The 27,776-nt window shown below is 46.9% G+C and overlaps 1 protein-coding gene across 1 annotated transcript in view; it reads left to right on the plus strand.

Annotated features, from left to right (window-relative positions):
* ATF6 (activating transcription factor 6) overlaps window positions 1-27,776 on the plus strand; it is a gene marked incomplete at its 5' end in the record, with an annotated part of 214,184 nt that overhangs the window by 160,197 nt on the left and 26,211 nt on the right. Inside the window, one exon of the mRNA XM_044267818.1 lies at window positions 333-417. Within this exon, the coding sequence (XP_044123753.1) occupies window positions 333-417 (85 nt within the window). The remainder of the gene's footprint in view (window positions 1-332; window positions 418-27,776) is intronic.

Consider the following 27,776-nt stretch of genomic DNA (forward strand, 5'->3'; position numbering starts at 1 on the left):
GAGCCAGCATACAGCAGTCAGCAGTCAGTGACTAGATCTAGAGTGACAGTCCTGTTCCCACTCCTTACCAGTAGCCTTTAAAGTGTTTACACAGCGTGTATGTTTTCCAGAACTGAGGAGTTTTCTAAGGATACTACGTGGCACCTGGGAATGATCAACACTCAGTAAATCATAAGATGATTTGTAGTTAATTGCCTCTAAGCCAAGTTAAAATAAAAAATGTCATTTTTGGTTGTGATCCCAGTGAAATGTTGGCATCTCAGAAACTCTGATTTGGGCCTGTTCTAAGACTCCGCCAGTGGTTCTCACAGGTTGCTCTTTGTTATTCCTAGGATCACCTGCTGTTACCGGCCACCACCCACAACAAGACCACAAGACCAAAAATGTCAATAGTGTTACCAGCAATAAACATAAATGGTAAGTTGAAATTTGGGTTTATGAACAATCTAAGTTTGCTGTCTTTAAGCAGTATTCTCTGGATGAGCCAAGAGACATTTAAAATATTTGGTTGGTCAGATATATATCCATGCGTTAATTTTGAAACATTTTCCACAAAAGATTATTTTAAAATCCCTATACTCTCTATTACTGTATTTTTAATTCATTCTCTTGTTTACAGAATTGGAAAAGTTAGCAGCATCTTAACTGCTCTACAGACTTACTGTGGCCTCTCAGGCTATACATACAATGTAAGAATTCCCTGCTGGGTTCTCAGAGTGAATTTGTAAGTTGCGTTCTGGGAATTCAGAGCAGTTTCCTGAATTCTGTAAATGGTGACGTAATTCCCAGAGCAAGCATCACAAGCCTCTTTAGTCCACAGTCCCGATGTATTTGGTATCGATCGTGTTACCATTCCATTTGTTCTCCTACTAGTGCTGGGTATTACATAAATTACAAATAATGCTATAATACCTTGAGATCATCTAAGGATTTTAGTTAACCTATCTTCCTTATAATCTAGAAAGAAAAATCAGCCCAGAAACCACGGTGCTCCAAAGAGTACGTCTCATAAAGAATATACAAAGTACTAAAGACATTTAGGAAAGGCGAGATTACTTCCAGCTGGCTCTTCATGGGGAAGAGAAGTAGCTTACTCGCGGAGCCCGCCGTGCGCTGTAAATGAGCACAGTGTGTATTGTTGATGAGTGCTTTCTGGGACACATCATGTTAGGCTCTGATGAAACAGGGAGGGTTGGCTGTCCTTCTCAAATTCTTTTATCTGGTTTAATGGAACTACCAGTATATATTTTTTGTCTAGTAGTAAGAACCTCATAGTTTATGAATAAGCCAAAAAGTGAAAAGCCTTTTGAACTAACCCACAGCTGAACCAGTCCACATTCGGATGGATGATCATAGTTAAACAACCAAATATAATTATTAAAAAACAAAAACAAAAAACAGGGATTCTAGATAAATAAAACTTAGTCTTAGAGAAAAAGTATTCGATATTCATTGTGCATTTTAAGACCACAGAGGACTGTAGAGTTTCTTGGAGCTGTGTGCACACCGCTTACTAGAAATGCTTGGAGCTCCGACAGGCACCCAGGTGGCTCAGTCGGTTGAGGGCCGGCTCTCAGGTTTGGCTCACGTTATGATCTCCTGAGATCGTGGGGTCGAGCCCCACATTGGGCTCCATGTGCAGCGCAGAGTCTGCTTGAGATTCTCTCTCTTTGTCTCTCTCTGGTTCAGGTTGTCTCTCTAATATTAAATAAATCAATAAAATCTTAAGAAAACAAAGAAATGTTGAGGAGGTCATGATCTCGGGCTGTGAGATTGAGCTCTGCCTAGTATGGAGCCTGCTTAAGCTCCTCTCTCTCCTCCCTCTGCCCCTCCCCACCCAACCTCTCTTAAAAAGAAAAAATCAAATGCTTAGGAGACAGCTTGATTTCTTTTTTAAAGATTTATTTATTTTAGAGCATGTGTGTGCAAGCGTGCACGTGTGCAGGGGCGGGGGCAGAGGGAGAGAGAGAGAGAGAGAATCTCAAGCAGCTCCCTCTACTGAGTGCAGAGCCCTGTGTGGGGCTCAGTCTCACAACCCTGAGATCATGACCTGAGCCGAAACAGAGTCAGACACTCAGCCGACTGAGCCACAGTGGCATTATGCCATTGGTACATAAACATTTGTCTTGCTAAAGCATAAATGATGACATTTTCTTAGTCTTCCAAGGATATCAAGAACAAATTTTAAAAATTAAAACTGTAACATTAAGAGGAACTTCTCTTGCTTCAGTAAAGGCGGGCCTCCAAAGCTTTCAGGGAGCAGTCCTGTAGTACTTCCGGAAGGATAATATATTCCACAATGTATTACATTCAAAGAATACGTTTAGGAAATACAACTTATTTTTACTTCAGGGGTGCCTGGGTTTCTCCTGCTTGAACCATAATAGATTTCAGTTCCGGTCAGCTTATGCTCGGAAGGGCTATTACCTAAGCTTCAACAAGACAGAGTTCACTTAATTTTGTTCTGATATTGAATTCTTATGCAAGAGAATGCCTGCTTTTATTTTATGACAGTGAGTTTTCCATACTTTACCAAGCCAAAAACAATACGATGCTGTTCGACTCTGTTGATCTTGGCCAGGCGGCTAATTTTTGAAAATGAGCCTTTCATGGATTTGAAAAATACAATCATTAGAAGATCATTTCCTTTATAATCTGGTTTTGATTTCTTTATAAATAAATTTCGTTGTTTCCTTTTTAGGGTATAGTAAACTATTTGAAAAGTTAAGATTCAAATTTTAAAAGTTTTGGTTGAGTATCTGCCACATGCCAAGTGTCGCGCTGTGCCCTGGGTCTCTTTCTGCACGGCGCCTCCACCTCCTCACTCCCAGCGTTAGCATCTGACTTTGCCTCCGTACCTTGTGTGCCTGTGAGCCTGCAGGTGGGGTGGGGATATCCTTGCTCCCCACTGCGACTTCCAGATGACCCCCCGCCCCCCGCATCTTCAAGGGTATAATGTCAGGCTTTCTTCCCCTCACCCTGGTTTGTCGCCGTCTTCTTGGGAGAGAGAGAGTGTGAGAGCATGTGCACAAGTGGGGGGAGGGGCAGAGGGAGAAACAGACTCCCTGGTGAATGGGGGGCCGGACTCGGGGCTCCATCCCAGGACCCTGAGATCATGACCTGAGCCAGAATCAAGAGGCGGACCCTCAACCTGCTGAGCCGTCCAGGCGCCCCAGTCCTGTTGTTTCATCCTGTACCCGTGAGCCTCCCACCCACATGGTCACGGTCATACTCCGGACCTCGCCGTCGTCAGGCATGGCACTGCTGCAAGCCTCCCAGCCTACTTACCTCTTACTGTAAACCCACGCTCCCAGCCGCTGTCTCACCGCCCCGCTGCAGGCCTCCGAGCCCCCGCTCTTCCCGTGCGGATCCGGTCCGGAGCGGTCCGGCCTCTCGTGGAGCCCGCGTCCCGCCCGCATACGCGCACCGCTCTCTCGCAAGTCCCCTTACTTAGGTCCTGGCTTCTTCTTTTCTTAGGTCTCACTTGTCTGTAAAACTCACCCCCTGCCCCACAATTAAACCCAGCTCTCCTCTGTATGCCTGTTCGTGGATTCTCAAGAGCTGAAAGTTACCAGAAAATACCATCTAGTCGGGACCAGCGGAGTCGCTGCCCACTAACTGCTCATTCCGCAGGAGCAGTCGGTCCTGCCAGTCGCTGCGGGGAGCTGCTCTCGCCTTCTGGCGGAGACACACTTCCCTGCCCTCCGTCCCTAGCAGCCCGGGACTCGGGGATCATGACGCCAGCCGAAGGCAGGCGTCCAACCAACGGAGCCACCCAGGTGTCCCACGTAAACGTGCTTTAAACAGTGCCCGGCCATTGTCGGCGTGGGCACTCATGTGCCCTTCCGCTGTCATCGTCCGTGTCGTCCTAGGCAATTCCTTCCTTTTGGACCCTGTGTCCATCCCCTCTCACAGGCTGGGAGACTCGGCTCCTCGCTGACAGCCTTTCTGTGCTGCGCCATCAGCTTCTCTGCTGGTTCGGTCCCATCTGCATCCTGCGCGGCCGCATACTCCCTCGGCGTGGGGACACGTCCCTCCGCGTCCTGCTTCTCCGCGGGCCTTCGGGGAAGCGCTCTTGCAAGGCGTCCCTGCGCTCGCTGCCCCCCGTCGGCTGGTGGCCGGGTCTCCCCGCGCTCAGTGCGCGTGCCTCCGGACCACGGGAGACTGGATGGCAGGCATTCCTGTATTTCCCCCCCAAATACCTGAACGCATGTCTGCGGAGAAAGGGAATTCTCCTACAGAAGCACAAGACGATGACCACACTTTCAAAAGATGAGAACTTTAGCACTGATGCTGTACAGTTTAACCGACAGTCCATATTCACGTTTCCACTTTGCCCCCAAAATGCTCCTTACAGCTTTCTGTGGGGAGAGACACAGAACCGAGGTGCAGACCATACGGTGCCCCCACTTGGCAGACCTCTTTCCTTCCGTCTAGAACCCTTGCCGTCTAAAAGTTGTCTTTCAAGACATACACGCTTTATAGAAACCAGAGTCATTGAGGTATAATAGAGCATATAGTAAATCAACAATTTTATGTATACTGTTTAATGAGTTTCTAACAAATGTAAACAGTTGTGAAACTACCACTCAGTCGTGGTGAAATGTTTTTACTTCAGAAAGTCTCCTCCTCCGCGCTGTAGTCATTCCCCTGCAGTGTGTGTTGACATACCCTTCTGCCGAAGCGCTGCATTTTGTAGGCTTCCCCGATCCCGTGGCCCATCTGGTTTTCCTCTTAGGATTAAAAACAGTTGACAAGTATAGTCTAATCTTTCCAAATATAAATTAATTAAAGTATTTGCTAGTTACCTTTGTGCCGTATTGGTTAAGATTTGGAATTTATCATCAAGAGTGAATTGGAACTATTAACCTCCTTTTAAACAATTGTTCTACAAAGGAGAACATGTTCACAAAATTGAAGTATCGAGCTCTCCACAATCCAGAGATGGATTTCTTGGGCGTATTGGGTGTACACATTTGATGCCAGTACGGCATCACTTAGAACCTGACGCGTGAGAGTTATGTGTACACAGAAACATTTGGGCACCTGTTTCTTGCAAGAGCAGAGATGTTGTGAGGACACCTCTAACACCGAGATTTTTCATCCTGAGCAGTGTAAGAATTTGAGGAGCTTGAATAAAATACATTTTCTGCCATTCCTGAGTTCAAAAGTTACATGTAACTCGGAAAGGAACATGAGTTGTGGGTCTGTCTGATCCCTCTCTCTGACTTCAGTGGTGCCTGTAGGATGTTGGGGAGGGTGGTGGAAGATACACAGTCAAATTTTATTGAGCAGGTTTCTGTAGGACTCTGGATAGGGATATTGGGGAAGAGGAATTTGATTTTCCAATTTGGGCAAAGTACATTAGATTCCTAGATCAATTAAACTGTAATGTATAATGACTCTACTTTGTGGTTTTGAGCTATGGAAAAAAGTCTGTACAAGAAATAGCTAACGAGAGTAGGATATGGGTGTGAAATTAATGCCATTTAGAAAACACTAGTTACATCATTCTGTGTTTCCTGTGCCATTTTGGCCTTTGTAATTTATTTCATTTTGCATTCTCTTTGGTAGTTGATTTCCTTGTCTCATATGACAGTTGAAAACAGGTTGGGAAAGCTGTAAGTCTGTCTGTCTTTGAGGAAGTTTTCACGCTGAAGATTATTAAAGTAAAATAAAATGCTAGGTATGCTTTAAAAACAGCTTTCAAAAAATGATTGCAGATGGTCGGCAGAGCAGTGGATGATAAATTAAAGGCTATTGCTATTTTTTAAAAAGGGATTCTGGAAGTTTTCCTTGTACTATAAGTCAACATTTCCTGCTTTTAAATTATTTCCACTTATGCTGTGGTAAAACTGCTCATTTCCTTTCTTTCTTCATAAATAATTCAACAAAGTGGAACCTAGAAATGATCTTATTTTTAATGGTAGCTACTTTGTAGACATCTTTCACAGGGAGTGAACACAGCCTATTAGTAGATGTGTAATTTGACCAATGCTTTGATTGATTTGGTTTTACTGTTCCCCTTCCCTCTGTGTATCCTATACCTAAGTTCGTGTAGGTACCGGAGCAGTAAAGAGAAAACTATTCTAATTCTACCCTGTCCCTGTTCACCTTTGTAGGTGAACAAATACCTACAAGGCGAAACTATATTTATATTTAATCTCCAAGTAATTTTCTATGAAGAAAATCTAGAAGAACTTATTAGCAATGAAACATCTTTTTAGTTGAAGAGGATGTAATAGAAGGGCAGGAAGCAAACCGACTCAACAAATGTGTTGGTTTTAATAATAAGAGAATGTTGATACAACTGCTTTTGATGATCCGCAGTTTCGTAAACTGTGATCCCAAAGAAAATGTATTTGGAAACAGTCCTATTTTAGACATGTTCTGTCTAAGTAGGCTGCTTGTCTGTAAGAGAATTGTGCCTAAAAGTTGTGTTTTTCCTCTTCTTTTCTTCTTGAAGTCCTGCAGGTTATCTGCTTTCTTAAAATATATTTACAACCTTGCATTTTCATTGCAGTTTTTTCATTTCACTTGTTCTGTAATTGTGTTCAGACAGCTGAGTGAGTGGAGTCTTCTCTTCCAACCATGTTTTTAATATTTTAAAAACATATAATCAAATATTTGACTTTTGACTCACTACTGAAACCAGTAGTACAATTTCCACACTGAGAATTTCTGCTGACAAAAGGAGGAAAATAACACTACTCACAAAAAGGATTTTTTTCCTTCCGTGTATATCCAGAGATTTAGGAATTCTGTGTAGCTGGCAGGTAGAACGAGAAGTGTTAACACTGACCGTACTTGCCATGATAAACAGTGCTTTCATCTAGACCTGAGTCTTCCTGTTGATCGGGGTTGAACTGGCAGTTTCCTCGTGAGAAGACAGTCACCACAGGAGGCAGAATAGGACTCAGATTATCTTTACAATGTGTAAAATTGTAAAATTTTGGCTCAGTTCCTCAGATCCCTTTTTAGCTCACCTTCTCTGGTGATGCTGAATCACCAGCCACGCTGAGACCAACAGTGATGCTTTAGATCAGTTCTAAACCGGAAACAACATGCTGATTAATTTTTTAAGAGAAATCAGTTAAGTTCTAGTAATTATAAATTGTAATGCCTCTCTGGCATCAGATCAGAAATTTGAAGAATAAGAGATTCTAGAATCTTGGTACCTTGCGAGGTAAAACTTGAACTGGACTGTAAAGGAAACTTAGAGGACAATAAGGAGAAGGGTATTTCTTAATGTAAGGATTGCATTTGGCTACAAGTAACAGAAAACCTTAACGTTGTTAAATAAATTGGATTCGTTTTTTCTTATATATTGACAAGTCCACAGCAATGAACCAGTGTAGGTGCTGGTGTTCGTTCAACAATGTGAGATGTTAGGTAGGACTAAGGTTGCTGCAATTCTCTTGGCCTTTCTCAGATGTTCTCAAAGTGGCTGCTGCGGCTCAAGCCCTCATATCTGTATTTCAGATGGAAAAAAGGAAAGCATGGCATCTCTCAGGAAAGCAAACATCATCCAGAAATTTCCAGCAGACTTTTGTTGCTGTCTCATGGGACATACAAACTTGTGTCACATCCATAGGCCGAGCTTCAAGGGAGGCTCAGAAATACAGTGCTTTAACTAGGCTCGCTGTGATCTGAAAGAAATACAGCCTTCTCTTACTGTGGAAGTAATGGGTGTTGGCTGGACAGATCAGCAGCAGCTGCTTGCTGCGGCATTCCGGCATGTGCTAAGTTGGGACTGAACAGAGTGTCTGGGAGGAGACAGTGCAGAGAGGACTCGCGTCAAAGAGGAGAAATCGTTTACTGCAGGGACGCAGCTCTATGATGTAGGTCAGTAATGAGTTAAGGACGTGACTTGAGGCTCTCTGGCGTAAGAATGAGAAGGGGAGCTCCATTGCGAGACTTACTCTGGCTGTCTGTACGTGAGAAGAAGTTAGGAGGGGAGATGAGCTGGGGTGCAGTGCCCCGATTCTGGGGTGAGGTTGTGAAGGGCCTGGAGTGGAGAGGAAGGAAACTGTACAGAGAAAGTTCACAGGGAAAATCTGTTGCCCCAGGCAGCTGAAGGAGGGAGGGGAAGCTGATGGCCCGTGGGGAAAGTAGCTGTGGGGGGCGGCTTTCCTTTCCCCCTCGTTTCCTCTGGGTGAAGTCGGCAGGGTGACCGTCCTTAACTCCTTCCAGATTGTTCGGTTATCCCCACGTGGCGTGGCCTCTTCCGAACCCTCTTCTGCAAAAGTCTGAAAATAGGATTTTGAAATGGAAAAGACGAGATTAATGCTGGATCTACCCTTCTGCACCTGCAGACTTACACTTCGTCGGGAGTGACAGTGCTTTGAGGATTCATTGGCAGTTGTACGGGTCCGTTTTTTTATGAGACATTTGTCTTAGTCAGTATTTGATTTACCAATAAACCTTTTAATCTGGGAACTTTCGTGAGCCTCCAGAGGTTTACCTGGGGATCAGGTTGCCCTGCACCTTCCAGGCGCCGAGTACTTCTGTGGCCCAAGGAGCCAACTCCCGGACCCGCCGCACCTAACGCACCTCTGAGTCCCGCCAGCTCGCCGTGAAGTCACTTTCACTCTTTCTCCCTTGTGGCAAAAATCTGTTTCTACTCAAACAGATGGTTTGCTTTCGACTAATAAAAACTAGGGATCAGCATCTATTTAAGCCAACAAAGTTGGTTTGAGGTTCCTACTAACTTCAAAATCTGAAAGCTCTCTCTACACATAGTAAGCTCACCAGAATGGATTTATCTTTGTACTGGAAAATCAAGAACCTTGTAGTGAGTCAGAAGATTGAACCATTTCACATAGTCTCGGGTTTCTGTTTTTCTGAGGGACTGTTTAACAAGCGCAGGCTCAAGGCGTCTGTTTTCTCTTCTGCCATGACACCAGCTGGAAACAGTAAGGACCCTCACTTTCCGTAGAGTGCTCTGCAGTTCTTCCAATCATTTCTTTGTCATCTGAGACACAGTTGAGAAGGGGTGATAGGTTGGCGTCATCTCAGGGATGTCCGTGTCAAGGACGCTGTAACTCGGTTCACATTGGAGACTCCTCCTCTTCTTGGGCTCGCAGTAGGAAAGGTGAGAGTCCTCAGAAATCTATATTTTTCTGAACCTAGAATGTTGCCATTGAAAATATGGTACAGATTGTTAGAGTTTTTGCTTTGGGAATCTTGAGTACATCAGTCAAGAGATAGATGCCTTTGAACTTAACCAAATATCCATTGAGGTAGTTTCTTCCATATTTATTACAGATTTTACAGAAACAACCGCATGCCTTAAACATAAGTTTTAGATTAAATAATGAGACAAATGTGAACTATAAAATAGTTTGTCGCCAGGAGCGGGGTTGTGAGGAAGAGCATACAGTTAGCCTCGGTGAAGATATCAGAAGCCTATGTCTTTGTTTTCATTCTGCTTACTACACAGGACGGAACTTGTGGGAAATGTGATCCACTTGGTATCACCACAGTATAGATTAGGATACAGAAGGACTCACTGATCTTCATGTTGTCAAGCCGTAGTGTACCAGGGGTAAAAGGCTTTGGTACAGTCACCCATGCTAACTCCCTTCCAGTGTCAGGCTTTCCTTCTGCCACACTTCACTCCGTGGCCAGCCTCTTTATTTACTTATTTTTAAGATTTTATGTATTTGAGAGAAAGAATGAGTAGTGGGGAGGGGCAAAGGGAGAGAGAGGGAGAAGCAGACTCCGTATTGAGCAAGAAGCCCGATGGTGGTGCTGGATCCCAGGACCTGGAGATCATGACCTGAGCCAAAGCAGATGTTTAACTGACTGAGCCACGCAGGCGCCCCGGCCAGCCACTTCAGCTACTGTCCCCTCCGAGGATGAAGACTGCCTGCCTTAAATAGCTCTGGCAATTTGTAAACTGTTCCTTTTCTGTCTCTTCCTCATTCTACCTATAAATCAGTGTTATGTATCAATATAATCTTTTTTCCACATGGCAGCCCTCTGGCTACTCGTGCTCTGTATATATCTTCTGAGTCTTCATACATCAAGGCCTTCCAGTTTTCAGAAGCTCTTCTTGTAGCCTCAATTCTGGTCACTCTCTTCTGGATGGGTTCTGGGTTTTCACCTCTTACGGAGGGCCGTGGTACGGAGCACGATGGACTAGCTCCAGATTCTCGGCCCTGCCTTCTGAGTGATGACACCAGAGTGGTTTTTCCCTGTACAACCTATATTGTGCCTTTTGTCAGTTCTAGTCCATGGTTCTTTTCACGTAAATTATTACCAAATCCTGTCTCTTCCATTTCACTTCGTGATTTTGATTTTGGGGGCTTTTTAAAAAAATCCTGATTTAACATCTTCTTAATAAGGTTTTTCATAAATCCCTTACTCAAACGTTCAGGGAAAGCTTTCCTAAGCCCATGGAGTAAGTTAGGTGCCCCTCTCCCACCTCCACTGCGCAGAATACTCTGAACTCCCTTAGTTTTGTAACATTCATATTATTTATAATCCGCAGCTTATTGTCTGACTCGCCCACTAAACTGTAGGCTCTTTAAGGTTAGGGACCCTGTTTGTTTAATATCTTTTGTTATTCCTAGTGCCTTCTAAAAGAACAAGTGCCTTCAAGGAACATAGTAGGTGCTCAACCAAATGTGTGGGATTGAACTGAACGTGTATGGCCTCTGTGTAAGCTGGGCACAGCCATTTGTATCCAAGAGAAAAAAGTAATCAGTTAAATCCACACACAGAGTGAGCTTTGAACTGAATCCTGAAGGATTCATATGATTGGCCACACGGGTGAACATTTCTGGGCAGAGGGAACGGTACAATAGGGATATGCCAACAAGAAAACCAGCTAGCCTGCCAGGGGGAGTTAAAGGGCCAGGAGGTGCAGAGGAAGCCAGAGAGGCCATCAGGAACCCCTCAGGACATAATGTGTTTTGACTTTACCCTGCGGGTAATAGGGAGCTACTACAAGATTCTGGGCAGAGGAGAGGCACAGGTGGATTCGTGTTTCAGACGTTTCCCTGACGGCAAGGATGGATTAGAGGGGTGAGACTTTTTACAGAGACAACAGTTGGAAAGTTATAATCACCTAGTCTAGAGATAGCAGTTTGAACACTGATGACTGCACAGGTTCTGGGGCTCCGGGAGGTGGGAGCAGCTTAGCGGGGTGGGTCTGGCTCCAGGTCTCTCGGGAGGTTGTCTTCAGCCTGTTGGTGGAGCCTGTTGGTGGATTTGCCTGGGGCCGAAGGATCTGTCCCGGGCTCATGCACTGTTGGCAACAGGCTTCAGCTCCTCACCTGCGGGCCGTTCCTGGCGCTTCCCCCAGAGCATCCCATCCATGCGGGCAAGAAAGTAAGCAAGTGGGACAACTCCCCGGACAGACAGAAGCCAGGCTGTGGAAGCTAATTGCGGAAGTGACCTGCCACCACCTCCCCGTGTGCTGTGAGCTACATGGACTGCACCTGGGAAGTTGTAGGAGGGACTCCCAAGGGTGCGAGTGCGCGGAGGGGGCCCCGGGGGCATCTTAGAGGCTGCTTGGCATGCTGCCTGTCGCAGCGGACGAGGAGCACCTCTGCAAGTCGGGAACGCTGTGCTGGTTTATGGAGACAGAGACAGAATGCTCCACGGAGAAACTGAAATGTCCTGTTAATCATTTCTCCCAGCTTCTTACTGCCCAGAGCATTCGCTTGACTGAAAAATAAGATCACTAAGACCCCATTATAAATGTTAAATAATGGCTAGTTTGCAATCACCGCTCTTTTCTGTGCTTGGATAGCCTGGTTCCGTGTTTGTTTTATGGGGTGACGCAGTTGTGCCTCAGGTTTACAAATACCCGTCACGTGGCCCTCTGCTAAGCAGTGTGCGGGTTTCCGAGGGGCTCTGGGGTGTGATTTATGCCTTCAGAGAGCTAAGTGTACTGGGAAACAGGACATGCATAGATCAGAGGGAGTCTCAGAGTTGGAAGGAAACTTGGGGACAGTCTCACACGGCGGCCTCATGATGCAGGTAAGGAGGCAGGTTAGGGGAGGCAAAGGCTGACGGGGCTGTGACCTGAGGCCCGATCTCCACATCCCCAGGCAGAGTGCGCTTATCTTAAATGTGAAAGGTGATGTTTTTTTGTTTGGTTTGGTTTTTAGAGAGGAGCAGGGAAGGGGCAGAGGGAGAGGTGGGGAGAGTGAGAGAGAATCTTAAGCAGGCTTCACACCAGCTAAGCGTGGGGCTTGATCTCACAATCCTGAGATCATGACCCTGAGCCGAAATGGAGTCAGACACTTAACCGACTGAGCCACCCAGGCGCCCCCAAATGCAATGTTTTTTATACCACCAAGGACATTCTTTGAAAACATAAACCGTTTTTGTATTTGAAGCAGAGTGACCTGGTATTTGATGTGGGGAAATGTGAGGCATGTCTTAGAAGACATTTCTGTCTTTTGTGAGAAAACCCCCCCCAAGCTCCGTCACTGATTACTGTGTGACTTTGAACTAAATTATAATCCATTAGAGAACACAAAATAGGTAGCAGAGCCACATACCTTACAGTTTCTAAAGCAGGGACCACCCTAATTGATGGATATTTACATATGTTTTCCCATTTTAAGTGGTAAGTATCCAGGGTTAAATAATGTAAAAATTGTGGTCCAAAACTATGTGTGAAACAGTATGTAAATATGAGCTCCACTGGCAGAATGAGGGAGTGAAATAAGGAAAAAATAAGCATTTATACGATTCACTTAGTATCTATCACAGTTTAAGACATTTTGGAGGTTGGTTCCCTCCCCACCCCAAACAAAATGCTTTTTTAATCACGCATTGCCTTGTATTCTAAACAGTTCAAGTTGCACGTTCAGTTTAGTTCTTCTTTTTGTGAGCGCCCACCATGTACATGAAGCACATTTTGGGGTTCTTTAACATAGATAACGGCATTTGGTCCTCACAGAGTCTCTGTGACGTTATTGCATCTGTGTTTCATGGCTGAGGCGGTGAAGAGAGAGAGAGAGGGGCTTGTGACGGAATGTTCTGAGAACTCCTTCACGCTCTGTTTTCTGCGGCCCAGCGCTGGCTCCTCACGTGCCTTCCGCCCTTCCCTGAAGCATGTTTGTGACGAAGCTGAGGCAGTAGAATTAAACACCAGCTTATGCTGCCGTCATTTCAGAGGAACAGCTACTGCGTTCCGTTCTGGTCATCTCTCAGTATTTTAATATTAAGGACATAAGTTGGATGCTGGCCAGCAGAAAGATGACATGTGATATTCCTATAAGATAGACATGCTCGCCCACTAGTTACCTGGACTTCCCATGGTAAACCAAAAAGATTTTTTTACTAACTATCTTAAAATATGAAGAAACAAATTGGGAGTCCATAAGCTCTAGCTTCCTTGACATCATAAATTTACCTCATTAAAGCACCACTTTAAAAATTCATTCCATCCACATACAGCAAGCATTGATTTCAAAGTTTGGTTGCTTTTTCCATGGTACTTAAACAGACTCCCCCCCCCCCCGCCCCCCACATTTCCCAGTAAATAAATGTTAGTCATTTCCCTTAACTGGCCTGTCCCAGACCAATAATGAGCTCTACTTTCAAAATAAAGCCTATCACTTAGCAGGGACATTGAGCAGTCTGCCCTCTCACTAATGAACTTGCTGGCCACAGTTGTGTAGACGCGGCTGTGTGCGGCCCAGGAAAGCGGGCCTGCGGTCGCACGAAGACAGTGGCAGGTTCGGTCAGGAGGGCGAGGCTGTGGACATGCAGGCTCTCCCGCCCGCTCTGCTGAGTTAGTTCACTTCATTGTGCTGTTCGCGCACATTCTAGCAGATGCGCTGCCCCGTTAATTCTGTCTTCCCCCTTAGTCCACAGAGCCCCATTCAGGTCCCTAATAAGGACGACCTTTGTAAGCACCGATTCGATTCCACCTTTATTAAGAACCTACTAAATGTTAGGTATTGTTTTATGAGCTGAGATACTATTTAATATGAAAGTTACAGGTAGATGCCTGCCCTAGGTAAGCTCACAATAGAATAGTTTTTTGGTTTTTTTAACTTTTAGCTGCTTTTATCAATCGGTTTTCTTTAGTGTCAGATAACAGGGTATTTAAGTGGAATTTGTTAAGTTAAGCCGAATTTCTAGGAGACCCAGAGAGTGAGACTTGGAGGTTTGTCAGGCAGAAAACAAAGCCCCGCGTTACCCCCCAGAGTCCGCATGGTGGAGGACACCCATTCCGCACTCTGCTTCAGGTCCGGCCCCTGAGGCTGGCTCTCTGCACTAGATGCTTCTGCCACCGGGACCACCGCCCTCTCCAGAGGGGTTTTCAGAGCCGTGGCTGCTTTGCAGTCTGGAGCCTGGTGCATCGAATTGCCAGTGCCGACACCTCAGTTACCGGCAAGTCTGGAAACTGTACTAGAAAAACCTCTGCCTCCCCTCTCCTGTATTTTTCTCCTTTACTATCACTCAGAATACTTCTGGTCACCAAATGCATTGGGTGGGAGTCCCCCATACCAAGCAGTTCTCTGTGACAGCAGCTCAGCATCCTGCCGTGTAACTCAGTTCTGACACCGTCTACCTGGAGACAGCACCAGATCTCTGCATCAAAGGGCTCTCTTCCTCGGGATTGCTCCCCCCCACTTCAGATGCCGTCACCCGTAGCAGATTCCCAAGTGACCCACAACTTTTGTCCGAATTGGCTTCAAAGCAGGGATTCTCCCTGCTTTGTAGCCAATCTCCCCCGCCCCCAGATTTGATTTACAGAACTCAGGGCACTTAAATACACTGACCAGTCTGTTAAAGGATATGATAAGGGACACAGATGAACAGCTAGCTGAGGAGATACATAGGGCGAGGTCTGGGAGGGTCCCAAGTGCAGGAACTTTTGTCCCTGCCGGAGTTGGGGGATGTCATCCTCCAGGCGTGTGTATGTATTTAACCACCTGGAAGTTCTGAGCTCCCCATACTGGTGGGATTTTTGCGGAGGCTTCATCGTGTTGGCGTAGGCATGATCGATCGTCAACTCCACTTCAGCTCATCCGCCTTCTCCGGAGAATGGGGAGTGGGGCCGAAAATTCCAAGCTTCTAATGAGGTCTTGGTCTTTCTGGTGACCAGCCCCATCCAGGAGCTCACCCAGAGTCATCTCATTAGAACAAAAGACACTCCTGTCACCCAGGAAATTCCAAGGTTTCAGGAACTCTGTGCCAGGGGCAGAGACCAATATATACGTCCTATTATCTCACAGGTACTTAAACTTCTATAGTGGGAGGTCGGCTCTGCCTCATAAGAAAGGAGATTCTCTGAACATAAGAAGATAGATGCTTAGTGGACAAAAACCTTCTATCAATAGCATTTTGAATAATCAGACAATGTTAAACCTACGAGTTGAGAAGAAGAAAACAACAATCAAAGGAGAAATACCATGAATTTGGCCTCAGTGTTACTAAAAGAAGTGTTTTTGTTTTTTGTTTTTTGTTTTTTGTTTTTAACCAACCTACTTTCCTAAACCGTTTGCTAATCTCCGTTAATGGAAGGCTGGGTGGTAGCTGATACTAGAAGTTCATAAGGTGCTAAAGAACGTCTCTTCCCCTTGAGGCTCCTTTGCTCTCTGCACATTCAGGAGCCGTCTTCTCTCAGAAGGGTGAGCCTCAGCTTGACCCAGGGAAACAGCCCACACTTAAGAGTCAGAGCCCCGAGTTCATACCCTGCTTGGCCCTTAGCCAGATGCATGGCCTGTAAGCAAGCGGTTGGGTTTGCACGTGCTCCTCTGGAAATTGAGATGGTGGCGGCAGGTGCTCTTCTGTCTCGAGACCTGTGGGCTCCAAAATTCTGTAACTTCTACATGATAGGCTAATGATTATTTTTACTTAAATTGTTTGATGTTTTAGAAAACCAATAAATCATGAGGGGTTTTTTTTTTTTAAGATTTTATTTATTTATTTGACAGAGAGAGACACAGCGAGAGAGGGAACACAAGAGTGGGGGAGGGAGAAGCAGGCTTCCTGCTGAGCAGGGAGCCTGACATGGGGCTCAATACCAGGACCCTGGGATCATAACCTGAGCCGAAGGCAGATGTTTAATGACTGAGTCACCCAGGCGCCCTGAGTTTGTTTGTTTTAAAGATTTTATTTATTTATTTATTTGACAGACAGAGATCGCAAGTAGGCAGAGAGACAGGCAGGGAGAGAGGATGAAGCCGGCTCCTGGCTGAGCAGAGAGCCTGATGGTGGGGCTCGATCCCAGGACCTTGGGATCATGATCTGAGCTGAAGGCAGAGGCTTTAACCCACTGAGCCACCCAGGCACCCCCTGAGTTTGTTTTTTGATGACGATAAATTTCCATGAACTCAAAGAATTTAATCTCTACCTTTCACTTATTTTGTTGTTGTTTTTTAAACAATGGTATTTTCCCACACAGTACTGTTTAGGCATTCAAGTTGCAACAGGGGAAATGCTCTTTGAATTTGTCATTATTATTTTTGGCTTCTATTTTTACAAGAGCCTTGTTTGTTTTCTAGTTTCAGTAATTTATTCTCAGGGCGCCTGAGTGGCGCAGTCATTTGAGCTTCCAGCTCTTGATTTTGGCTCAGGTCATGATTTCAAGATCGTGAGATCAAGCCCCAAGTCAGGCTCTGTTCTGGGTGTGGAGTCCGCTTAGGATTCTCTCTCCCTCTGCTTCAGCCCCTCCCCTTGCCCTCTGTCTCTCACCCTCTCTTAAAAAAAAAAAAATATATATATATATATATATATATATATATTTTATATTTATATTTTATATTTATATATATATATATTTTCTTCAAATAGGTTTTAAACCGTAGCATAGCTAACATTTGAGGACTAAATTGTATTTATGTTAATAAATGGAATGTCACCATGTTTCTTTCAAAAAGAGTTTTCTCTAACTATGAAACACAAGGTTCTTCATAATTTTTATAAAGTAGAAAACTTTGCAGACTTTCTGTATCACTGAGCAGCTAATGTCCTGTTTAGACTGAGCTGAGTTCGTGGTAGAGGTAGCCGCGCACCGTGCCTATGTCATGAACAGAATGAACCAAGGGAATAAATGCCGAACCGTTGGCCTCAGGAGCTGCGAGCTTCACATGCCCAGCAGATGGGTTCGAAGTTTCCATTTTCTCAGCATTCTTGACAATACTTTTTTTTCCCTTTTCCTTTGAGTATATGCACCCGTTAGGTGTGAAATGGTATGTCAGTTATGGTTTTGAATTGCATTTTACCAGTGGCTAATAATATTGAGCATCTTTTCATGTGTTTATTGGCCACTTGCAGATCTCTTTGGAGAACTGTCCCATCAGATCATTTCCCGTTTTTCAATTTGGTTATTTTGTCTATTACTGGGTTGTAAGAGTTCTTTATAAATCTAGATACTAGTCACCTATCAGATACATGATTTATAAATATTTTCACTCAATCTGTGGGTTTGTCTTAACTTTCTTGAGCAATCTTATTCTTAACTCTGGTTAAATTTTGGTTTCCTGATCTGTTAAACTTTCTAAGTGTCTCAAGTGAAGTAACCCCAAATTCTTTGAAAGTAGAACCAGACTCTAATTTAAGACTGTAACAGAAAATAATAATTGTCACAGGCACCAACATTGTTTAGTTTGTTACCATGAGCCAAGTATTATGCTGAGTATACTTTGCAGCCCTGAAATGTAGGGATACTTACTATTCCTTTTCTATGTATGAAGAAACAGAGGCCGAAAGAGATTGAGTTACACCAAATCAGAAAGCACTAATAAGTTAGAATGCCAATACATGTTATTTTTCTTAACCAGTATTCATATTTTATTTTGTACCTTTATGTTCCCCTATCATGTTTTTTAAAACAATGTTATTTTATAGCTTTATTTTTCATTCACTCACAATCCCTAGATTTCTCTCAGGCCCACTGGAAAGTAGTTGCTGACTTCTGGGTGTGGAGTCCGCGTCGGACTTAGAGCGCTTAGAGCTCTGCTTCTTTGAAACTGGATTTCTTAGTTTCTGACCAAATCTTTCCATTAATATAACCTTTTGATTTTTTTCACTGTCTCTTCCAAATTGGCCACTTCAAACTAACTAATATTAATCGATGCTTAAAAAATATTATCAAGGTCAACTTGCTGTTACAAAGTAATTAAATGTATTATTTTAGGCATTTGAAGTGTCTTTTGAATTAGCCACTGTCAGCAATTTAACTGTCTGCTTCTCCCTTAAAATGTATTAGTAGCTCGTGTATGAGTCACATATTGCCGTGTAACCGACTCCCCGGAATTTAGTGGCTTAAAACCACCTTTATGACGTCACAGCTCCTGTGGGTCCGGAGTCCACGGTGGCTTGGCTGGGTGCCTCTGACCCCGGGTCTCTGGTGGGGCTGCAGCAAGGCTGCCAGCTGGGGCCGCCGTCTCATTCTGAAAACTCACGCCATCGCCGGTAGGATTCAAGTCCTCATGAGCTGTTGGACTGGGAGCTGTGCTTCCTCACTAGCTGTTGGCCAGAGGCCTCCTTCAGTTCCTCGCCATCCGAGCCTCTCCACAGGGCGGCTCACAACATGGCACCTGGCTCCTCTCAGAATGAGCAGACATGAGAGTGCCCCGGATGGAAGCCGCAGTCTCTTTGTAGCCTAACCTCACACTCGATCTCCTACCAGCTTTACTGTATTTCGGTCATTAGAAGCAAATCATTACATACAGCCAGTGCTCAACAGGATGGTACCGAGCGTATGGATACTGGATGTAGGGTCCACTGATGTTAAAGGCTGCCTGGTACAGTCCGTGAGTCTATTGTTCAGTCACGAAGTATCCAGAAGTCGTGTGTGCATAGACAGAACACTGTCCTATGTGATTCCATCATGCAGACAAGTGATAATTTTATTTTCAGAAAATCTGTAAGAAGTTCTCTCCATCCTAAAATATGTGTACATGTGTATGGGTATGTATATAATATGTGTGTGTGTATATATATGTATATGTATATATATATGTGTGTGTGATATTTATAAGCATCTAATTGTAACTACTTCTTGTTAATTCACTTTATGGAGGACAGCCTTGAAGTCCTGAGGCACAATTAGGAGAGAAATTTTTATGTGTAACTTCATTTTTTTTTCCTTGACTTAGAAAGAGGGACATTGCACAGTTTCAGTAATGGGAGACTTTGGCCAACGTAAAGATGACTTCAGTTTAGCATGTTTAGCAAGCCAAAGAGTATTTTTCTTCCTCTTAAATTCTACCATAAACTTCAGACCTAATTTGACAAAATAAGTCATTCTGAATGGATTTTACTAGTTATTTGTTCAACAAGGCTTATTAAGTTACTCTTGTAACTCATTATGAGCTGCCCGGTAGTTGAAGCCCGCACTCCTCGTTGGCCTCCACAGCTCAGCTGATCTCTCCATCTCTCCAGCTTTATTTCCTGCATCAGAACCGCCCCACACACCTTGCACACACCACCCCAGCCCACGGTTCAGCTTGTTCTTCCTCGACCTGACTGCTCATACATGCCTCGGGCCTTTCTGTCTCTCTGGAACCCTGCATCATCACACGGCTCGCTGCTTCGCTTCTTTCACTTATCTCTCTCCGGCGTCAGTACCGTAAAGAGGCATCCATTCGCCACTCTTCATAGTGTAGTGAGGACCATCGAAGGCCAAGGACATGATGAAAATGAGGTTAGAGAAAGATTAATCTGCCGGCAGTGTACAGACTAACTTGCAAGTTAATGTCGGTTGCACTGAACGTGGATGAGGACAGAGCTTGGGGAGAACTTGCACACTCCTTCAGATGCAAAGGGATAATGGTCCAACATGGAAGAAAGGTTAGGACTGTGTATTCTTATGGAGAACACGAGACACTACTGAAGATGGCAGATAATCTGCCGAAACCACATTGCTTTTTCTTGACCATTTAATAATAGACCTCATTTTTTAAAGGCTCCTGTTCAGCTCTTTGCATACAGTTCTGTCCATTTTACTGCCTGGGGATCAGAGACTCGTTCGTGAGAAATGCTTTCCTCGTGAACATGAATGTCATGTCGGAGGACAGCAGGATCTCCATGGTTACTGTGTGAGCATCTCCATTTAGCACCGGGGGGACTAAATGTTCTAACTAAACTAAAAGTTCTCTGAGCTTACATGGAAAACATCTATTAATCTTGCTGTTTACCAGTTATAAGGAATGTATGGGGTCAGCCTTTCCTGAACTGGCAGTCCAGTTATCTTTGAGTTTTCTGTGATTCAAACTGTTCTTTTTGCTTCTGTGCTGGTGTACAGAGTCCCATGGATTTTTCAGAACTCATGTCAAGCATTCATGGCGACTGAGGATGAGTTTCACTGGCTCCACTCTCTGTCTCTATCTATAGCTTGCCAAAGGCCCATGAACTCCTTCAGACCATGGTTACTGCAGCATTCAGGTTCTTGTGTTTTCTGGAATACATATAAGGTTTCTTTGCACATACTCTTCTGTCACCCGCCTGTGCCAAGGACATTTCAGAGACCGCAGGGATGTTATTGTGGCTAAGTAGGTCCTTTAACAGAGCCACGTCACTACCCAACCCCCGATAAAGTTGGATAAAAATACAAAGTGCCAAGGAAGTATCGGGAAATTCTTTATTGTGAATCAAACCCGCTGATGGTAGGGATCTGCTGGAGGAAGGAGTGAGCTCTCTGGAGTGACATGCATGGATCGGGGTGCTGCTGCCCCCAAGACTCCCCTCAGTCCATAGACATCCCCTAGTAGAGTTGGCAGGGCTTCCGCTCGGGGCACCACATACTTTCCCAGAGACCTTTTAAAGGCAGTGTGCAGCCAACACTCTGTGTAAAGCCCCATAACTCTCAGGAATGTGGGCTCAACTGGAAGTTTAGTCCAAAGGAGTTATGATTTGGTGGTTTTTCTTCTTCTGAGCTCCCTTCTAATTGTTTTCCCCATGTTCTTAAGCTCAGTGATTTAATTTTTTTTCTGTATTTTTCACATCTTGTGGAGAGAACAAAGATAGTTCCATGATACGTAGCCTGTTACGAAGTCTGAGGTGTGGTGTTTCCCAGGCAGTAAGCTCATTGTGCCACCGAGAGCACTAGACGTGCGCTCCCCAGAACGCCTGTTTTCTGAGGGGCAGGCGAAGAGTCACGACATGCTTCCCTACTCCCTGCTCTGTTCCTGGGGTATCACCCATTGTGCTCACCACTCCCAGGAAGTTTCCTCCCGGAAATAACGTGACCTCTCTCCTCACCCTCCTTCCAGCTGACCCTCTGTGGCAGATAGAGTCAGACTTGGTAGAGATCTGAGCGCGCCCTGCACTCCATCGGGAAGCTTGTCCTGGGCTGTGCGGTGCGTTCACTGTCCTGCTGTGGCTTCTCGGCAGCACTGTCCCTACATGAAACTCTGCACTGCACACAAGTGCCAGGAGGGCAGACTGTTTCGTTGATCGAGCTCTAGCCTCTGAGATGGCACCTGAGATGAGTCAGGTGCTTACTGCCTGCTGGGCCTCGGCGCCGTCCTCCAGTCTCACCGTGGGGCGGAGAGGCCGCCGAGGCTGCTGTAACAGACCCGGCCGCGTGGAGCCGGCGAAGCAGGCCCTGAGCACTCATGGCGCGGCTGCGGATGCACAGGAGAGATGGGCAGACTTTCTCGTGTCCTCCGCCGGCTAGATGCTGGGCGTGAGCTGTGCCGGCTGCGGACATTCAAAAATCCCTTCTCCCCGCTCCAGCGTCGAGCCCCACTTCCGTCTCACACTTTCTACTTCAGCGACACCTTGCACAGAACATTCCCTGATGACTTCATGTATTTACTAATGCTTGTCCCTCTCGAGAAGTCCCCCCACCCCCCACCCCGGCTCAGACCAGGGTGAAAAAGCCTTAGGAGCTGAGCTCAAGTGTCACCTCCTTAAGAAAGCCTTCCTTGCCATCTCTTCCCCTCCCCGGACAGGGGGAGGCCTCTCTCGCTTGTTCTCAGCACTGTCTACACACCCGTATCACGCTTGGGCCCCGACTTGTGTGTGTTACGCAGCTGCCTGCCCGACCGCTTGGCAGACGCCGTGAGCAGGGGCCGGGGCTTACTCATCCTTGCCTCTCCAGCACCCAGCCCAGTGCCCAACATGTAACAGCTGCTCAGTAAATATTTATGTAACTGAATCATATTGATCCTGTGAGCAGACTCCCACTGGGAGAACATCTGCCTTGCCTCATTTATCTGAGAAAAGCCCTTGTTTATGATAGTCTATTAATTGAGAGCTGCTGTGCTATACATACTAAGTTGGGTATTTTAGTCCCTGCTTAGAAAATAGACGTTAAATGGAGCATATTCATGGCTCTGTTAAGCTTACGTAGTGGCTGTTCGTGCACAAACGTAGGTAGTGACTGCACTATACGGTTGTTTGGGGGGGGGTGATGCCCAGCTGCATAGGGGAGCTTTCTGTGTTGGGTGGTATTTTGACAAGATGAGCTAATAAGCGTACAATTAACAAGTCACTGGTGCTCTGTGGAAAAGGTTGGGTGGCAGGCTGTCTCTGCTTTAAAGTTTTGCTTAAAAAAAAAAAAAATCCCAAGAAAGGTAGATTCTTTTAAGAAAGTTTATAGCCTGCATTTTCTAAGTCATAAACCAACCCAGTTTTCAGCCCAGCTCTCGTGGGGATTCGTGGTGACCTGTATACACTACGTAGTGGTTCCAGTTTATTCAGGGAGGGCCCCAAGATTTTCACTGAAGGATCCCAGAAAGAGGCGCTGCCACAGGTTCTGGTAAGAAGCAGTAAGTTAGGTGCCTGGGTGGCTCCGCTGGTTAAGTGTCTGCCTTCTGGGCTCCAGTCCCACCCCCGGCTCTCTGCTCAGCAGGGAGTCTGCCTCTCCCTTCTCACTCTCCCTCTGTGCTCTCTCTCTGTCTCTCAAATAAATAAAAACAAAAAAGAAGAAGGAGCACTAAGTTATAAGAAGCCAATTGGGATAATTTACCCTGCTGGTGAGAGAGAGATAGGAAACCTGCCAGATTTTCTAGTGCTTTCTTAGCACTAAAAAAGGACTTAAAGAAGGTCTTCATATCTGCCAAGTCTTCCTCTCTGGAACCATTTCTGCTGGGAGACAAGAGAGCTGCTGCCCCAGATTCTGTTTGCCTTGCCTTGCCTTTCCATGCGCTAAATCATAGAACTCAAAAGACTGGATAATTTCCTCAAGATAAACAGATAAATCCCACATTGTTTCCAGTGCTCCAGCTTCCTCTGGATTCTCTCACTGTCTCCTTAATGTAAGTCTTAGTCACACTCGTGTTAACAGGAGAAACAGCATGTGGTAAATCCTTTCGTGTGCTGGTGTCACAAGCATTAACTCCTTAACCCTCACGCCACCTCCAGGCAGATGGCAGTCCCTGTCCCCTCCATCCATGGGGGAGAGGGCGGGAACAAGAAGGTGAAGCAGGGAAGTGTCAAGGCTAGATTCCCAGGCTCTTCTGTGCTCTGGCCCTTCTGGTTCTTGCTGGGTCCCAAGTCTGAGTCTCACGGCCACCCTGCAGGCTAGGGGCGGCCGCGCCGGTCCTGCTGCGGTCGCGGAAGGTCGCGCGCTTGCTGCGGGGGGCGGGGGTGGGGCCGCCAGCCCCAGCCCACGGTTCCATGGTGGCTCCCCGCGCCGCGGCGACTCCACACCGTCACGGCGAGCTGCATTCGCTGGCTCTCGGCGGCCTGGAGGCCTCCACAGACATCAGCGCGTTTCACCCGAGAACGTCGGGAAGATGAGCGGTTCTCACGCCGGCTGCGAGTCAGAACGCCGTGTCGCTTCACGCTTGCTCGGACCCGCCGTTGCGCCTCCTTCAACGCGAGTCAAGGCCCAGGTGTGACTTGGACGGAGTCTGGTCCCTGGTTCCTCGCTGGCTGCTTCTCCCCTTCTCCCCCGGCATTCTCCCGGCCCAGTCAGTGGCCGCCCTGCTGCTGCTCAGGTCGGCGGGGCCCGCACACGGGCCGTCCTCTCGGCCTCAGGCGCCCTTTCCCCACGCCCCTGCGGGACTGACTTCCTCGCTTCTGTCAGGAATTGACGAAAAAGGTACCTTTTCGCCAAAAATCATCTTTCTGTCGCTTGTTCCCAGACCACGCTTTCCGAAATCCCAGTCCAGCCCCCAGGATCTCCTGTGCCTCTCCCACGCTTTCCCTTTGCTCTTGTCTTCGTGGTCTTCAAGCATTCGGGGAATTTTCCTGCGTCACCTCCTCCTCCTGCCCCCGGGGATGGAAATGCTGCGAACAGACGCTTCGTCGGTTTTATTCACTTCTCCAGGCAGAACAAGCCTGGCACATCCCGGGCGCTCAGTAAATATTTGATGAATGAAAACAAATTAGAGACTAAATGACCAAAGAGGTAAAATGATTTATTTCTCTCCTTTTCTTTTTTTTTAAGATTTTGTTCATTTGACCGCCAGAGCGGGAACACAAGCCAGGGGAGAGGGAGAGCGAGAAGCCGGCTTCCCGCTGAGCAGGGAGCCCGGTGCGGGATTCGATCCTAGGGCTCCGGGATCGTGACCTGAGCCGAAGGCAGACAGCCAGTGACCGAGCCACCCCGGTGCCCTGATTTTCTTTTCCTTTTTTTTTTTTTTTTTTTCCCCTTATCAAGGTAAAATTTTTCCGCAGAGGATGGCAGGACCCAGAAGTGTCAGAGCTTACGCTGACACCGCCCTTCCCACCCACATCCCTGCTTTTCAGTTAGAAGCTGGGCGAAGCCAAATCTAGAAAAAGTGCTAAGTCCTGTCACCAGTAAGCCCAGTTAAGGACGCGCACCGTTGCCAGCATAAGCACTGTTGAACCCAGCGGCCGCGTCGCTTACCCGGCAGCGTCACCGAGGCCGGGCTGTGGCGCGGCCGCTCCCGCCTGTGGGCCGTCTCCAAGCCGCGGCGGTGGTGCAGTCGCGGGCGCGCGGACGCTCGCGACGTTCACGGGCGCGCGGACGCACAGGGGTCGCGGGGCCTTGGGTCTCGGAGCCTCCGAGAGGAGCCGCGGTAGCGTTTCCGAGTCCCCGCGGCTCTGCCTCAGCTTGAAGCGGCCGCGGACGGACGCGATGCCATTCTCCTGGTGATCCGCTCGGCTCGTGCACGCAGGGCGAGCGCAGTTTGCTCTGGAGATGAACGTGTGCGCGCCTTTCGGCAGCCTCTCTTTTCTCTAGATTCTCCACACGTGCTTGGTTTCCTCACGTTTGCCAGAACACGGGCTCTCGGTCTGACCGCGTGGCGCCGCGCATCGGCGCGCATCGTGCGGCGGGAGGCCGAGCCTGCTGCGGCCGGGGCACCCAGGGCGCGCGGACTAGGAGGCTGGGCCGGGCCCGGCGAGGCCCGGGCTCAGATCAGCAGCAGCGACCCGCGGGGCCGGAGAGGAGGGATCGTCTGTGGCGGCGGCCCGCGCCCTCCGTTCCGGACTGAGGACGCGCACCCGGGCTGTGACTGGAAGGAAGCGCGTTCGTCAGGCCCGCGGCCCGCGCGCACGAAGCTCTGGCAGAGACTGACGTGTAGTGGTTGGCGCTGCGGCCGCCTCGTCCACGCCCCTGTCGGGGGGGACAGTACGTGGTGACGCCTGGCTGGCTCAGTCAGAGGAGCGGGCGACTGTCGATCTCAGGCTTGTGGGAGACGCCGCGCGGGGGAAGTTCCTGTCACTACACAGCTGCACGCGGGACAGCTCACCCTGCCGATGTCTGTCGGCGCAGGTGTGCAGTCCTGTCGCCTTGCAGCGTCTTCTGAGCCGGTTTCCGGACTGTGACTTGTATCTCTATCCCTTCTCCCCCCGCCAGCTTGACCGTGAACTGCTTCGGCAGAGACACTGTGGGATCATTGGTGCAGGACACGCGCGTGTTCTCGGGGTGGCCCCAGGGGATTGGGAACGCGGTGGGACATCTGGGCTGCGGGCAGCTTCTGCCCTGGGGTCACCCTGCGTCCACTGAGCCCATTTCCTGTGTCTCCCTCCCACGTGTTGCACAAGTTGCCGCGGGGCGCCTGCCTCCTCACCCGCAGCGCTCACCACACCGGAGGGCACCTGAGGAGGAGCCTGGGGGAACCTCGTTCATTTCGTGTCCGATGTTACCGCTTCCCTGAGACGGCGGTGGCTCCTCTGCGGAGATGATGTTTCTGTCGTGTCAGTGACACCTATTAGGAATTGTTCCGCGAGAGAGCATGAGAAATTCGGAGTTCAAAAAAAATCAAAATGATGACATCGTTGATAAAAAAAAAAATCTCTTTATGATTTGAGTATCATAGTTAAACCCAGGAATCCCTGGGAATTTGCCCTCAAAGCTATTCTCAGAGCATGTGTTGCCTGCATTCCGCAAGGGCCTGGGGGACGGAGCATGCTTAGGTTTTGGTTTCCAACAGTCTTTGTCACTGTCACAGCTGAGTGGAGCCCTGGAATGTGACGTCTCTTCAGTTTTGCCCATTTTTCATTCAGTATTGATCATTTTCACCATGGCAGGTCTTCTGTTAAAAGCGACACCTTTTTCGATTTTGTGAGTTTGGTAAACCACACTAGAGCAGGACCCTTCTCTGTGCTGGACTTTGCCCTGGGTTTTATCCTTTACTCTCTTCCAGCTTGTTCTTCAGCAAGTCGGAGGACGTTTATTGATCAGAGCATTTTATGGTTGATCCACCTTTCAAATTTCCAAAATGCCATTTGGTTTTTTGCCTACAGAGCCACACTACCGGGAATTTATTTGGGAGCTTTGCAAACACGAGTGCTGCTGTTTTCCAAAAGAACAGAAGCAGGAGGGAGTGAGAAAATGGCTTCCCTGCTAAAAAGAAAAGTAACTTTTTATGGCTCCGAGAATAATAGTATAACCACAGCAAGCAATGGCTTGTCTGTGTTCCACTTTATAATAATTCAAAAATCATGATAAATTCTTGGAAAAGGTACATTTGTTCTAAGATTCCTAAGTGGTGCTGTGTGTGGACATATGTGGTAGTGTGTCAGCATTCGCTGAATGGAAAAATCCCTCCACATGTAGAGTCATATATTCCAAACTTCTTTGTGTTATGGAGATCAAAAATATTCCGCAGTCGCTAAGCCATTTCTTTTGTATCTGAAGAAGGGTAACAGCCAGTGCATTCCGAATTGGTTTGGTTTGGGACCTCAGTTCACAGCAGAGGATAGACCTAATTGTTCTTGGTGGTGACCTTGCTAGCCATTCAGTCACCCGTCCTCCAGTACTACTTCTCTACATAATGTAGAGATCCTTCCTCTTTTCTTTGCTCGACTTTTCTAGATTGGTTTCCAAAACTAGCAAAAGGAAAATCCTTCCTTCCTTCCATTTTTTCCAGAATCTGTTCTGATCATTCATCTGAATATTGAACACTGAAAATGCCCAAGTGAGCTTCAGCCCTTTACAGGAAGGTCTGAATAAGGCAATCCCCAATCCCTTCTTTTCTGTGATTGTATTTCCTATCAGTGGTATCTGCATTCGTCTCTTCACTACAATTTTTACAAATCTTACTTGTTATCAGAAACCTCTGTGTCTAAGAGTTTTTTTTTTAATATTCAAAGAAGTATAATCTTAAATGACTCAGCACCCAGCTTTCAGCTAAGAATGAGACCAAACTCAACGCACACGAAACAGGCAAACATACCAAAAAATGGGCAGAAGATATGAACAGACACTTCTCCAATCAAGACATACAAATGGCTATCAGCCACATGAAAAAATGTTCATCATCATTAGCCCTCAGGGAGATTCAAATTAAAACCACATTGAGATATCACCTTACACCAGTTAGAATGGCCAAAATTAACAAAACAGGAAACAGCATGTGTTGGAGAGGATGTGGAGAAAGGGGAACCCTCTTACACTGTTGGTGGGAATGCAAGTTGGTGCAGCCTCT

The sequence above is a fragment of the Neovison vison genome, chromosome 10, assembly GCF_020171115.1.
Source record: "Neovison vison isolate M4711 chromosome 10, ASM_NN_V1, whole genome shotgun sequence".
NCBI lineage: Eukaryota > Metazoa > Chordata > Mammalia > Carnivora > Mustelidae > Neogale > Neogale vison.